We start from the raw sequence: 12,995 nt of genomic DNA on the forward strand, positions 1-12,995 counted from the left end.
ACAGAAAGAGTTTATGTAAAAGATATATTAAAAAGATTATGTAAATCTATAGTGGCTCTCTCTCGACCATCTTTAATCTTATTGATGATAATTATACGACTGCGGCCATCTCTGTTCTTATTGATGATAGTTATACGACTGCGACCATCTCTACTTTTATTGATGATTGTTATACGATTGTTTAATGCATTAAGATAACAATGAAAAAATTTAGAATAAAAATTAAAAGATTAAAAGTACCGCGAATACGAGTTCTAAGAAACTTACGAAAACAATTGAAGGGTTAAAATTATCGCGAATACGAGTTCTAAGAAAGTTACGCGAAGTAGTTCATATTTTGACCAAATAGGATGCTAGTAATAATTTTGCAGGCTGCATTGAACTTGATCAATTTTCTATACATTTTTGACCCATTATATAATTTTTTTTTGTCTTTTAATATATTACCCATTTCAAACTATATACATATACATATATACATATATATATATTTTCACCTTATGATGAAAACATTAAATTTAATATTGCTTTTCAAGAATAAAAAAATATTATTTTGGAGAAAAGAAAAAAAAGGAAAAGAAAAAGAGAAGCCAAGTTATATAATTTCTCTCTTTTTTGGCTCTTTCGTTTCACAACATGCAAACAGAGGCTGGAGCTTCTCTCTCTCTCTCTCTCTCTCTCGCTTCGTATTCAAACGTACCAACATTACCGGGACTTGGTCTTCTCCTTTTTGCATTGTATTGTAGAGAGGTTTCTTCTCTTTTTCTATCTCTCTCTCTCTCTCTTGTTCTTGTTTATTTTCTCTCTCCGCAAACAAAAATCAAAATTTTTCTTTAAAAAATTTGTTCTTTCTCCTTCTGACGTTTTCGGTGATCGTGGGTTCTACTCTAATTTTGCGGTATCAATTCTTTATTATTTTTTTCTTCTTCTTGTTATTCTCGTTTGGAATTGCATTTATATTCGGTGTTGTTTGGTTTGTTTTGTTATCCATGTTTAGAGATCTTACTCGGGAGGGCCAAAAATAGAGCTCTCTGTTTTTGATTTAGAATTCTGGTTATTGAGCATCTCGACCTATTAATGTTCTCTGGTTTTTTTTTTTGGTTTTAATTTCCTCCTTTTCAGCTACTTTTGGAGGTAATTAATATTTTGAGCTTTTTTTGCTCAGTAAAGTTGTTGCCTTTAATTCTTCTCTTTGTTGCTTTTGCCGTTTTTTTCTCTTAGGGTTGAGTTAATGTGAGATGAGTTTTTGTTAGTGGCCATAATTGGATCATGGGTACTTCAGTTTTTTTGTTTTCTGAATCTTCTTGCTTCTGGGTCTGTTTATTTATTATTTTTTTAAAAAAATTGGATATTTATTATGGGTTTAATCGAGTTTGTTTATTGAAGAATTGGAATTGGCGTTTGAAGAATGACGGTTTGGAATTTTTTTTTCTTTTTTAATCATTTTGGTTTTGAATATTTTTGGGGCAGTCTGCAGACATGATCTGACAGAATTACGATGTGGGTGTTCTTTTTTCTCCCTTTTTTCCCCTGATGGGAATTTTGCAGATTTTTTTTTTTTTCAAAATATATTTTTTGGGGTCCTTTGGTTTTCCTGGATCTTAGAAAGTTACTTGCTTTCTCTCTGTCTCTTTCATCTTCTTCCTAAGAAAAATTGAGTTCTTGCTTCTGAAGTTTTCGTTTTTATTTGTCTCTGGCAAGTGTAGTTCTAAAATTCTTGGTCCTTTTAGAATTTAATTTCTCTTCTCTCTCCCTCTCCTTTTCAAAATTTTAAGGGGACCAGTTGAATTGATTATGCTCTTGTATTTTTTGGATTCTGAAAAGTATGTGTTGCTCCTCCTATTTCAAAATTGACTTGTAACTGTTTCGTTTTCATTTTGCAGTAAAAGGGTATTCAAGGAGACGACCTGTATATCTTGATGCAGAGGATTTGATTTTCTGCTGAACATACTGCATTAGGGTTGAACCAATTTCCAATGCTAAATTTGGGTAGGGCAAGAGCTCAATCAAGGTCTTCTAGAACCATGCCTTTAGGAGGTTGTCTTTTCTCTACATTTGAGAAGCCATTTTTGAGTTTTATACTGTTTATATCCTTTGTTTAATATATGTCATTTGATGGTATTGTTTGACATCTGAAACTATATGAGCTTCAAGTCTAACAACAGCTAAATTCTGTTGTGTGCTGCTGTAATTTCTTCTGGCTGACAGGGAATTTGCCGAGATTACCAACCTTTAGTTGAATTACATCAAAGTAGTTTTTTTTTACGAAGAGTATAAGTATTCTGTTTTAATCATTTAAAAGTAATTTGTTTCCTGTTATTTTGATTGTTTAGGTATGGATTACGCTGATCCCAAAAGGAAGAGCAATTTTGTAGGAAAGATTCTTTTGGCAGCTGCTCTTACAGCATTATGCATTATTATGCTTAAGCAATCACCAACATTCAATACCCCAAGCCCGGTAATTCCTCGACTTTGTATTGAATTCCAAATTCCTGATAAACAACTGATGGTTAGAGTGATTTTTAGCTTAATCAAATCGTGGTCCTATATGGACAGACTAACAAACAAAATCCCGTGCCAAGGTCAATTTTATCTTATGATATTGTATTTAGATCTCGTAATCCATCGTGGTATTTGGAATCCAGAAGCATGTACAGTTTCTATTGCTTAGTAATTTCCATGTTTAACGGGTATCGGGAAGAGGATATGATTGGTTTAGTGGATTTCTCCTTGTGTTGGCATACTGTAAATCCTGGATCACTTCAAATTTTTAAAATAGTCTTGCATTTGATCTGCATTTTTAAGTCGAACAGAGTACATATCACTTGACTCACAGAATATCAGGTTTTAACGACATCGTAAATGCTGGCATTTGAATTACTTTTCCTGCATGATAATGGCTTCTTTTGCGTATGAACAGTGATGCTTGATTTAAATTGTTTGATAGTTGACAAGGCAATTGAAAAAGAACACATGGATCTAATCAGTTGATGCTGTTAAAGTTCTGTTTCCGTGCACTGCTTGATAGTACATACTTTTTAACATATTTCATCTTTTTATTTATGCCCTTCTAGTTTTCTCGGCGGGAACTAGGAGTAACCCATGTTCTAGTTACTGGTGGTGCTGGTTATATTGGTTCTCATGCTGCTTTGCGCCTTCTAAAGGATTCATACCGTGTGACCATAGTGGTAAATTCTTATCTCAGATTAAGAATCTTCTTTTATCATATGCACAGCTAATTTATGCTGAGTACTACAAATATGTATATAGATATGTCTGTTCTTTGAATTTGACAGGACAACCTATCACGGGGAAATATAGGTGCTGTCAAGGTTCTACAAGAATTGTTCCCAGAACCTGGAAGGCTTCAATTTATTTATGCTGACTTGGGTGACCCCAAAGCTGTATCCTTTTCATGAGTTTAATAATATGCAGATTCCTTTTGGATTTAGAATCATTATAGCATGAACAATTAACATGGATCTCGCAACTGGTTTCTTAACTGATACTTCAGGTTAATAAAATATTTTCGGAAAATGCATTTGATGCCGTGATGCATTTTGCAGCTGTTGCATATGTTGGGGAAAGCACCCTTGATCCTCTTAAGTAAGTATGGGACGCATATTCTTGGGTGGTTTAATACTAATTAGATTTGCTCGGAAATGCATGCTCTTCATTGTTATTTCTTGTGGAAATTGCATAGAAAATCTTTGTTTCTGGGTCGATATGAAGTGGGTATTTATCTTTCTTGCCATTGGCATAGGCCCAGTGCCCATTCCTGCATTATCTCCATCTACTGATCTCAACGTCAGTAGTGCAATTCTCTTACTGAGTCCCCTCCTAGAAATCAGAGGAAACTTTTAAAGCTGTTGTTTGAAATCTTAAACTGAAACCCGGGGATATATTCTATGCTGATTTTGTCTTGTTTTTTTCCTTCAGATTTTTATTTTGTGCCACATTCATTCATCTTCAAGTTAGTTCCTAAGGAAAAGGTTGTAATATTCTCTATAACGTATAGCCTAAAAATGATATTTTTATTGGTGGCAGGTATTATCACAACATTACGTCAAACACCTTGGTAGTACTAGAGTCAATGGCTGCTCATGGTGTTACGACTTTGATATATTCTAGCACATGTGCTACATATGGGGAGCCAGAAAAAATGCCAATTACCGAAGAAACTCCACAGGTACGAGAGTAGATATCTTTTGTATAGGCTCAACCCTTAACTTCTCTTTTTATCTTCATGTTTCCACTGAGGTTAACAAAGCAAGGGTTAATACTGCTTAACTTGATTAGGTGCTATGAAATAGTACTAATTAGTGGCAAAATAAATTTTCAGGTCCCAATTAATCCATATGGAAAAGCTAAGAAGATGGCTGAAGACATAATTTTGGATTTCTCAAAAAATTCAGACATGGCTGTTATGATCCTGAGGTTGGTAGTTAGTTTGCATTTGTGTTACTGAACCGATTATCTCATTTTGCTCCTTTCCCCTAGAATTTGATACCTGCCTCAATGATTTTGCCATCAACATAACATTTCCTCTTTTGTACTTCAGTTCCATTTTAATAAATTTACCCTCTGTTTTCATTTATACGAGTGCTTAACCAGTTTATATTGCCGAAGCCTGGAACTGAGCCCCATATGGTGAGGCCAGTAACTGGTGACCTGGACTAGCGATTTGGTATCATAAGTCGTAATAGGAGATTTGATAACAAATATTGTGGTTGCTTGCTGTCTTCTTTTTTCTTCGAGAGAAAATAAAATCATTCATTAAAAGAGGCACTAAGGGAGTGCCACCCAAGTAAAAATTATATGAATTAACGTTGAGATTTGATAAACTAAAACATTTTTCGGGTAATTATGAATTGATAGTTTGTGTAAATTACCTCCAGATACTTCAATGTGATTGGGTCAGATCCTGAGGGTAGATTGGGCGAAGCCCCCAGACCTGAACTACGTGAACATGGTCGAATTTCAGGTGCTTGTTTTGATGCAGCTCGTGGTATTATTCCCGGGCTAAAGGTATGTCAATATGTTATTTAATTTTACGTTTTTGGGCTCTTTTTCTTGGAAATGCATAGAACATTTAGCAAAAAGGTGGCTACTTGAATCCATTTGAATGTGGTTCTGATCTAGAAAGATAAATGAACAAGTAAAGGTGGCTACTTAGAATCCACTCTGTCATTTCACATGGTTTCCAACTATACTTTTCTCCAATGGGCGATATATAGAGTAAAGTAGCATTGCTTCTATAGTATTATAAATCACCTATATATACTTTTCTGGAAAGGAAGGTCTCAACTTTCATAACAGAGGAAGTTTGATGTATTAAGCTTTTAGATTATTATAACGATATCTAACTGTTTCATCACATGCACTAGTAATCAGGCGTTTTGTGAATCATATTGTATGGGTTCTTGAGATTTTTCTGATCTGGTGTTTTGGGTCTACCTAGGTTAGAGGAACGGATTATAAAACTGCTGATGGCACTTGCATACGGGATTACATAGATGTTACCGATCTAGTTGATGCTCACGTGAAAGCCCTCGAAAAGGCAAAACCTCATAAAGTTGGAATCTACAATGTTGGCACCGGGCAAGGTAAGATAAATCTTTTGGCATAAGCATCGTCATGTTCGTAAAGACTTTCGAATGAGGCCATAGGTTCTTGTATTATAAGTCAATACACTTGTATTATAAGTCAATACAGACACGACCAAAGTAGGCTGCATTGCACCTAGAGCTCTAAACAAACATACCAACGATTGTGGAGACTTACATCCTAAACATTGTTCGTGTGGGTATATGTGAACAGGGAGGTCGGTAAAGGAGTTTGTAGAAGCATGTAAGAAGGCTACTGGCACAAACATCAAAGTTGATTTCCTTCCCCGCCGACCTGGTGACTACGCTGAAGTTTTCAGCGACCCAACCAAGATCAGGCGCGAGCTCAACTGGACTGCACAGCACGCCAATCTTCAAGAAAGTCTGGAGATTGCGTGGAGATGGCAGAAATCACATCTTGATGGGTACGGATCGTCTTCACAGGTGGCTTCTTGAAAGTTTTACTTATAGCGTTACATCCTCCTTTGGGTATGGACTCTCTCTCCGGTGATGGCTTCGAGAGCAGTTTTCGCAGTATTGCGTAGGACATAACTAACTTATACCCTTTGACGGCCTTGATTCAAGTCTTAACTCTTCTCATTCGATCGTATAGAAGAAAGGGTTTGAAGCGATGATTTTTTGGACTCTAAAAATCATATCTTTTCTCGTATTTAATTTACGGGTAGGTTTAGCTAGTAGCCATTCGTTTTATATATGTATTCAAACGGATGATGGTCTAATAATATGATTATACCGCGTCATAGGTATCGCCTTCTACCACCGATCTTTGTTCTTCTGCAATGTGCATTGTCTTCTGTTTCTGATATCTAAATGAAACATTGCAGAATCATAAGTATAAAAGGTGTGTTAATTTATAATTTAATAATAGTTTATACTTAGTATTTATATTGAATAAAAAATATATATTTTTTTAAAAAACTTAATATTATTTAAATAATTATAAGAAATTATTTGTTTATTATTAAATAATTATCTATCATTTTATATTTATTAATTAATTTTATAACATAATATATGTTATAATATTACACGTCTTACTAAAAACACTATTTTTACAATAAATTTTTTTTATCAAACACTACTTTTCTTTTACTTAAAATTATATTTATAACACTTTAAATTTTATTCAGATGGATAAATTTTAGTGATGGTTAATAAATATATAGTAATGTCAGTAATTAAATGACAATATCATATGATTGGAATGACAAATTTTTTTTACTTTTGGATGATGACATATTAATGTATGTTGATTATATATTTTTGTTTGGATGATAGGATGGTATGGTCGTATTTTCAGTCAAATTATTAATTTACGTATATATATTATATATAATAATAAATTGTATAAAAGAAGTATGTAAAAAATAAATAAATTATTTATTAATATAATTATATTTGTATTTAAATAAATAATTATTATATATAATCAATTTAAAATTTTATATTTAATAAAATAAATAATTATTATTTATATTATCACATTAATTTAATTGTCAAGTATGGAATTAATTAAATTAGATGGGAGTATAAATGGAAAACAAATAGCATATCAATCAAATACCATCAATTCGTTGATTTAAAAAAATTTATTTTAAAATTTTCAAGTTAAATACCATTTGTTATCATTAGAAGTTGAAATAAATACGATTTTTTCACACCGGTGAAATACTATAAATTAAAATTCTACTATTCACTATGATCCAAACAGATAGTAAATGTTAGTTAGATAGATATGTTAAATGATACTATTATACATATATATATAGTTTTTCTGTATGATTTTTTTTAATTTATACCCAAAATTGTATATACTTTTTTTAACAAATAAATTATTTTTAAAGAAAATAGACTAAGTAAATAAATAAATAAATAAAGTTGAAGCAAAAAAAGCAGTGATTCGCTAGAAGGAGGGCTTGAACCTCCGACCTTGTGGTTAACAGCCACACGCTCTAACCAACTGAGCTATTCCAGCCTTCTTGAAGTAGCATCTTCAATATTATAATATATAGATATTTTCCTTCTATATTATCAAGTTAATTAGTTAATATTTAGTTATAATCTATAATAATTGGTTAAATCTAATGATTATATCAATCTAAATGTAATGTTTTAGGTTGACATGCATGCAATTGTCCTTACTTCAAGATATTGTTGTCGTAGATATGAAACTTGTAACGTTTTGAATTAATTCGAAGACGAGTTCAAATCCCTCGAAGTGATCGTTAATGGTTGATTGATGCCGGAAAGATTATATGCAATTATCTTTGAGATCATAACATTGCTAAAATAGACTTTTTGTAAACAGTTATTTAAGGGTCGACCTAATCTCTCAAGAAAAGTAATCACCAAATCCATTATAAACGAAACAATACAATGATATGCCAATTCTAATCGAACATGATGAACTTTGTAACAATCACCATTTCCTCTCCTCCACCATTAGTTCATATGTTCTTGTAGATTACAAAAAACTCAAAAGATTTGCAGTCAGAAACAGTGATTCGCTAAATAATGCAAGCACCATTCATCTCTTCAACTACACGTATTGATTTCTCAAGCAACCGATTGAACAGCTCTTTCAAAATTTTCTTCTGCAGATGATGCACGCTTGACGAGCATGTGGTCTGGATGGGAAAGTTTCAATTGGCTGCAAAAAGTACCACGAACGATTCAGAGGTTTCGTGATAAACGAAAATACCATGATATTTCCAGCTAAGACAGAAATTGGTTGTGATTAAAAAAAAGGCTCAATACTTTCAGGAGAAAAATTAAGAGTTCGGAACAGTTCAAGAATAAAACTAAAATCAGACAAAAGGCAAAGATCCTAGAAATCAGGTTAGAGCATTTGCAGTAGGCTGAAGAATTGGCTTAGTAATTAAACTGCTATGGTTTAGCAATTTCCGGCAAAGCAGTTGTACGGATGTTGACATGGTTATTTCAGCAACAGATGTGTTAATGTTATATATCCATAAACAATCATTGAGGACATTACGATAGTTGTTTACCTGAGGTAACGTGACGATGATTTACCGAGATGAAGACTGCAAACAACTAGATTTGCAAGGGTTTCTGGATCTTTTGCATCCTGAGTCAATTCCAAAACCATCTGTTAAAACTTGTAAAACTTGAAGGAGACATTAAGAGAGGAAATTAGAGTTGATTGGAAGATATTAAAAAGTAAGTGAGCCCCAATATCTTGCCTTGTTTAGTGCTTCAAGCAATAGTGTCTCAGCTTCATCGAAGTTTCCCATGTGCATGCAGCAAACAGCCTTCCCATTCAGGATTAAGCTGGTCATTGGATACTTCTCAGAGAAGTCCTGGAAGATGAGATATGCTTCCTGTATCTTCGAACCTCCCTGGTTTGATAGAACAATGTGCTATTATAATTTTCTTTTAGCAGATAACTGTATACTATTGTAAAATCATGCTTTCTCGTTTATATCTGAAATTTGAGACGACATACCACAGCCAGATTCAACCATGCATTTGCAAGTTGAGTCAGTGTGTGGTCCTCATCAATCTGCTGCATGACTCTCAGCTGTCTCTCAGCATAGTCCGATCTGTGCATCTTCAGGAATATTTGGACATTGAGTGCATGCCTGCAGGAGAAAATGCACACAGAGTTTAATATTTAGAAAAGATGCAATTAGCAATTAATTTCTCCTTCCTTTCTCTTTCAGTACACTCCATACGTATTTCGTAGCCACAAAATAACTCATAATTCCAGTCCATTCACATTTTTAGGAAGTCGAACTGAAAATTTCCCAGCATAAAGAAAATTCATAACAGAACATAGATTTCAGCAGCATCCAACATTAATCTTTATCAAATCATATAGAGGCAGAATCAACATGCATAAACCTACATTCCATTAAATTTTTTAAAAATAACTGAAGCTCATCTTATATTTGGTGATTCCATGAAGACCACTTTATTTCACTAAATTAGGACCTCCTTTCAACATTCCTAACCTCGAAGCACCAGTAAAACATCTTAAGAATTAAAATAAAAGAGATGCTCCTATTGCAAGCATAACTGAGGCATTGCCTTAACTAATTAGGATATTTCCAATTCTCAACGTCTTAGACTATACATGAAACTGCGTGCGTAAATCAGGTGCAAGAAGGGAAAGAAATAGAAACTTCATTCTGTTCATTCAAAATTCACAACGGCTGTTCTTTGAGTTTGAGAAGTTATTTTATGCCAATAACATAAGTTACATTGAAAACCTTTTGCCGACTGAAGTACCTACACAGTAACAACCAACCACCATGGCCTCTCTTTCACACAAAAAAAAAAAGAACAAAAGAAAACTATCATCGTGGCATGAGTTTTGACACAAACTATTATACTCATAAGTAAAAACTTCCCAACACCAAACGAATTTCTTTGGCAGGAAACCCATATTAACATGATGATCTGGTGTCCTCGGTTTATGTAGTAATTAAATCATTTCTAATGATGTGCTTATATGGAGTTCTTTTCGAAGGTGAAAGCTCTCTTTGAAGTTGAAGTCTTTGTTTGGACAACAATATGCAATTGGATAATATATTGACTTTTCATTAACTTAGAGACCAAGCAGAGCTTCATTTCCCGATGTAAGTACGATATATTTTCAGAGTTCTAGTTCATCAATTTTTGCATTATGATGTATCCAGCAATCATGGAATTATCTTTTCTCTCTCTTCCTTCGGGAACCATGGATTTACCATATAACTTGAGTGTTTCATTTCTATCCACCTTAGTGGGAGTAGAAGAAATACGGAGCATAAGGTTTAATAGAAGTGCTCTTTTTGCTCACATATAGTTTTTGTGGTTGGAACATAATCCTAGGACTTTTTTATTAGTTTTAATTGCTTCTTTGTAGCCTTGAAGGCACATGGTTGTTTTGAAGGCATCTCTTTATCAAACTTACAAAGGGATTGAACTGTTTACTTTCATCACATTCTCTGTCTCCATGAGTTTTCTCTTTTCTTTTTGCCTCGAAGGTTTCCTTTTTCACCATCCTTGTACCTTCTCTCTTTTCATAATAGCTTCTTCATTTATATATAAAAAAATAACGTGTTGACATGGTGTCCTCCAATATTCCCCTCCCCTTTAAAGATGCCACATTTTCTGAGAAAGTATATCCTCAGACAATCAGATCACTAGATTGACGCCTATCTAAAGAGCCGAATTAACTTATTTTCTTTTTGTTTAAATTATTTTCTGTTAGTTGCGATCTGAGTTCTATAGCCTATAGCTAGTATTTAGTGAAGCCGTGCCTAGCATGTGTTTTATGATGACTTTGAACAGTTGAGATTAGATAGGTTCTGCTGAAATAAAGGGCTAGCAAGCCCACTGTTCTAATTTTCATATTTAAACAAATTAGATGTTTGCACTCTGCACGCTAAGACCCAGACTTAAGTCTTTGTCATTTTCCTACTCAAATTTTCTGCTTTATTTGAAAACTTCTAGCTATTTTCTTCTTCTCTTCTATGCTGTTATAGCTTCTTTTAAGTGTTCCAAAAAGCAAATGGAGTAAGCTGCTAAACTAAGAAAGTATGAAGTTAGATGTATTTCCAGTAGGAAACTTGGCAAATTCAAGCCTGATTCATGAAATGGACTTTTTTAGCCATTTGGAAAAACTACTCATAAAAATATATCGTCAAATACTCCACTAACCAGTTTCTTCCATTCCCAAACTACTCAAATCCTCGAAAACAAATAGAACTACCCACCGCCAACCAGATCAGGATGGATATAAACTAAGCATGCAAGTATGACTTTGTTAACATTGATGGCGAATTGATGCAAATTGATGGTAGTTATATAACTAGCGACTATTTCTACTTAACTTTTTGTTTAATTAAAATCTAAATAGTTAAAGCAAGGAAAATCAAATGAGACTAACAGTTCCATGGTTCCTCCAGCATTGGTGTGTTTCAGAGCTTCATTATAATCCTCCTCATGCATGAATATGATCCCAGCAATCAACCGTAAAGTAGTATTATTTCCAATGGCTGGATCTGACAACCACTCCTTCAAGCTTGAAATGGTGGATTCCTATACAACTCAAAAGGCAACCATTAGTAAGACAACCTTTTACATGTTCAAATACTAGATACACAGCAAACTATCAAGATCAACATCAGTTTTAGCAGCAATTAACAATTCTATAATAAATCCAATCATTTTCGTTCAGGTTCCCTTTAAACAATTGAGAAATTGGACGGGTTCTCGAATAATGGATCTATTTCCTGGAGAGAGAACAGAAAATGGAAAATTAACAGTTCGATTTTAGGAAAGATTTCAGATTCAATTCAATATCCAAGTTCCAAGTATAATTAGGAGACTTCGAACAAACACGAATCTCACATGACAGAACACAAACGTGTATGTGGCAGCTACACAGAACGCACTGCAAATTAACATAAACAATAATAAAATCCTCCAGATCTCGGAAATGTCACCTTGTTTCCGGGGCTTGAGAGATACAAAGCCAGCAATTTCACCGCCTGTAGAGGAGTAGCGGCAGAGGCATCGATCTCATTGATCACGAGCTGAGAACATAAAGATCAGAAAATAATTAAGAAAATAGATCAGACCAAAAGAAAAAAAGGATCATAAAATTGAGCCCGCGCGAGCGGAGAAAGAGAAGGACGGACCTGGTAGCTGCCGAGAGCGATGTAAGAGCGGAACACGATGCAGTCGCGCTCGACGGCGTCGTCCGCGGATAGATGAGGGAGGTCACTGTTGTTAATGGCGGCCTGGTAGGCTCCCAAGTAGAAGTTGTTTCGAAGGTTGAACAAGTGATCTGGCCCCGCTGCTGCTGCTGCCGCTGCTGCCATTTTTCCTCCGGTGTAGATCTCTTTGATTTCCCAAAGCAACCTTCGTCTTCTTCTCTTCCACTTTGTATCAGCGAGACAAATACTTCTTCAACTGTTATTATTTAAAAATCAATTTTTAATTTTTATATTTATATAGACTTTAAATAAATAACTGTTTTATAATTATTAAAAATAAATAAATATTACGCAAATTATTATATTAATTTAAATAATATTTAAAATTTTACTTTATATAGTATATAAATATTACATTAATTTAATAAATTATTAAAGATATTATGATATTTTATTATGAAGTATTATTAGAATTTCTTCATTTTATTTCATTAAAATAAATTAATTTAAATTTTCTGATGTATATTATATTTTCGTATTATTATTTTATTTTGGTCTGAAATTATTATTTTCATTGAAAAATTAAATTAATTTGGACATAATTAATAGTTGAGAAACAATTAATTTAAGCCCAATTTTAAAACTCAGTAACCCGCTGAAGCCCAGCCCATAAAAGCCCAATATTAGACGACCCGTTTCA

The 12,995-nt window shown here is 33.6% G+C and overlaps 2 protein-coding genes and 1 non-coding gene across 8 annotated transcripts; 1 reads left to right on the forward strand and 2 right to left on the reverse strand.

Annotated features, from left to right (window-relative positions):
• The first annotated feature begins 605 nt into the window (after positions 1 to 605).
• On the forward strand, positions 606 to 6,386 carry MUR4 (NAD(P)-binding Rossmann-fold superfamily protein). Of its 6 annotated transcripts, none has more exons than XM_088211372.1 (11): positions 606 to 750; positions 1,884 to 2,037; positions 2,334 to 2,458; positions 3,075 to 3,188; positions 3,297 to 3,404; positions 3,515 to 3,606; positions 4,048 to 4,189; positions 4,343 to 4,437; positions 4,899 to 5,028; positions 5,462 to 5,606; positions 5,821 to 6,386. In XM_088211372.1, exons 2-11 carry the CDS (start codon positions 1,977 to 1,979, stop codon positions 6,060 to 6,062), a joined length of 1,254 nt encoding a protein of 417 aa, XP_088067498.1. In that variant the 5' UTR covers positions 606 to 750; positions 1,884 to 1,976; the 3' UTR covers positions 6,063 to 6,386. The 6 variants fall into 6 exon arrangements, with proteins under 6 accessions (XP_088067498.1, XP_088067501.1, XP_088067499.1 ...); XM_088211375.1 differs by having other exon boundaries at positions 1,884 to 1,989; XM_088211373.1 differs by lacking the exon at positions 606 to 750 and adding an exon at positions 757 to 898.
• A 1,142-nt stretch (positions 6,387 to 7,528) lies between these two features.
• On the reverse strand, positions 7,529 to 7,602 carry TRNAN-GUU (transfer RNA asparagine (anticodon GUU)). Its single transcript has one exon. It is a non-coding gene; the product is annotated as a tRNA-Asn (tRNA).
• A 355-nt stretch (positions 7,603 to 7,957) lies between these two features.
• On the reverse strand, positions 7,958 to 12,571 carry LOC110826065 (Coatomer epsilon subunit). The gene is made up of 7 exons (XM_022056656.2): positions 12,278 to 12,571; positions 12,083 to 12,172; positions 11,524 to 11,675; positions 9,094 to 9,229; positions 8,831 to 8,986; positions 8,636 to 8,715; positions 7,958 to 8,277 (listed from the first exon to the last, which is right to left on the reverse strand). The coding sequence occupies exons 1-7, from the start codon at positions 12,458 to 12,460 to the stop codon at positions 8,184 to 8,186; spliced, it is 891 nt and encodes a 296-aa protein (XP_021912348.2). The 5' UTR covers positions 12,461 to 12,571; the 3' UTR covers positions 7,958 to 8,183.
• Between the last annotated feature and the right edge of the window lie 424 nt (positions 12,572 to 12,995).

Source organism: Carica papaya, chromosome 9, assembly GCF_054855325.1.
Source record: "Carica papaya isolate Zhongbai chromosome 9, ASM5485532v1, whole genome shotgun sequence".
Lineage (NCBI taxonomy): Eukaryota > Viridiplantae > Streptophyta > Magnoliopsida > Brassicales > Caricaceae > Carica > Carica papaya.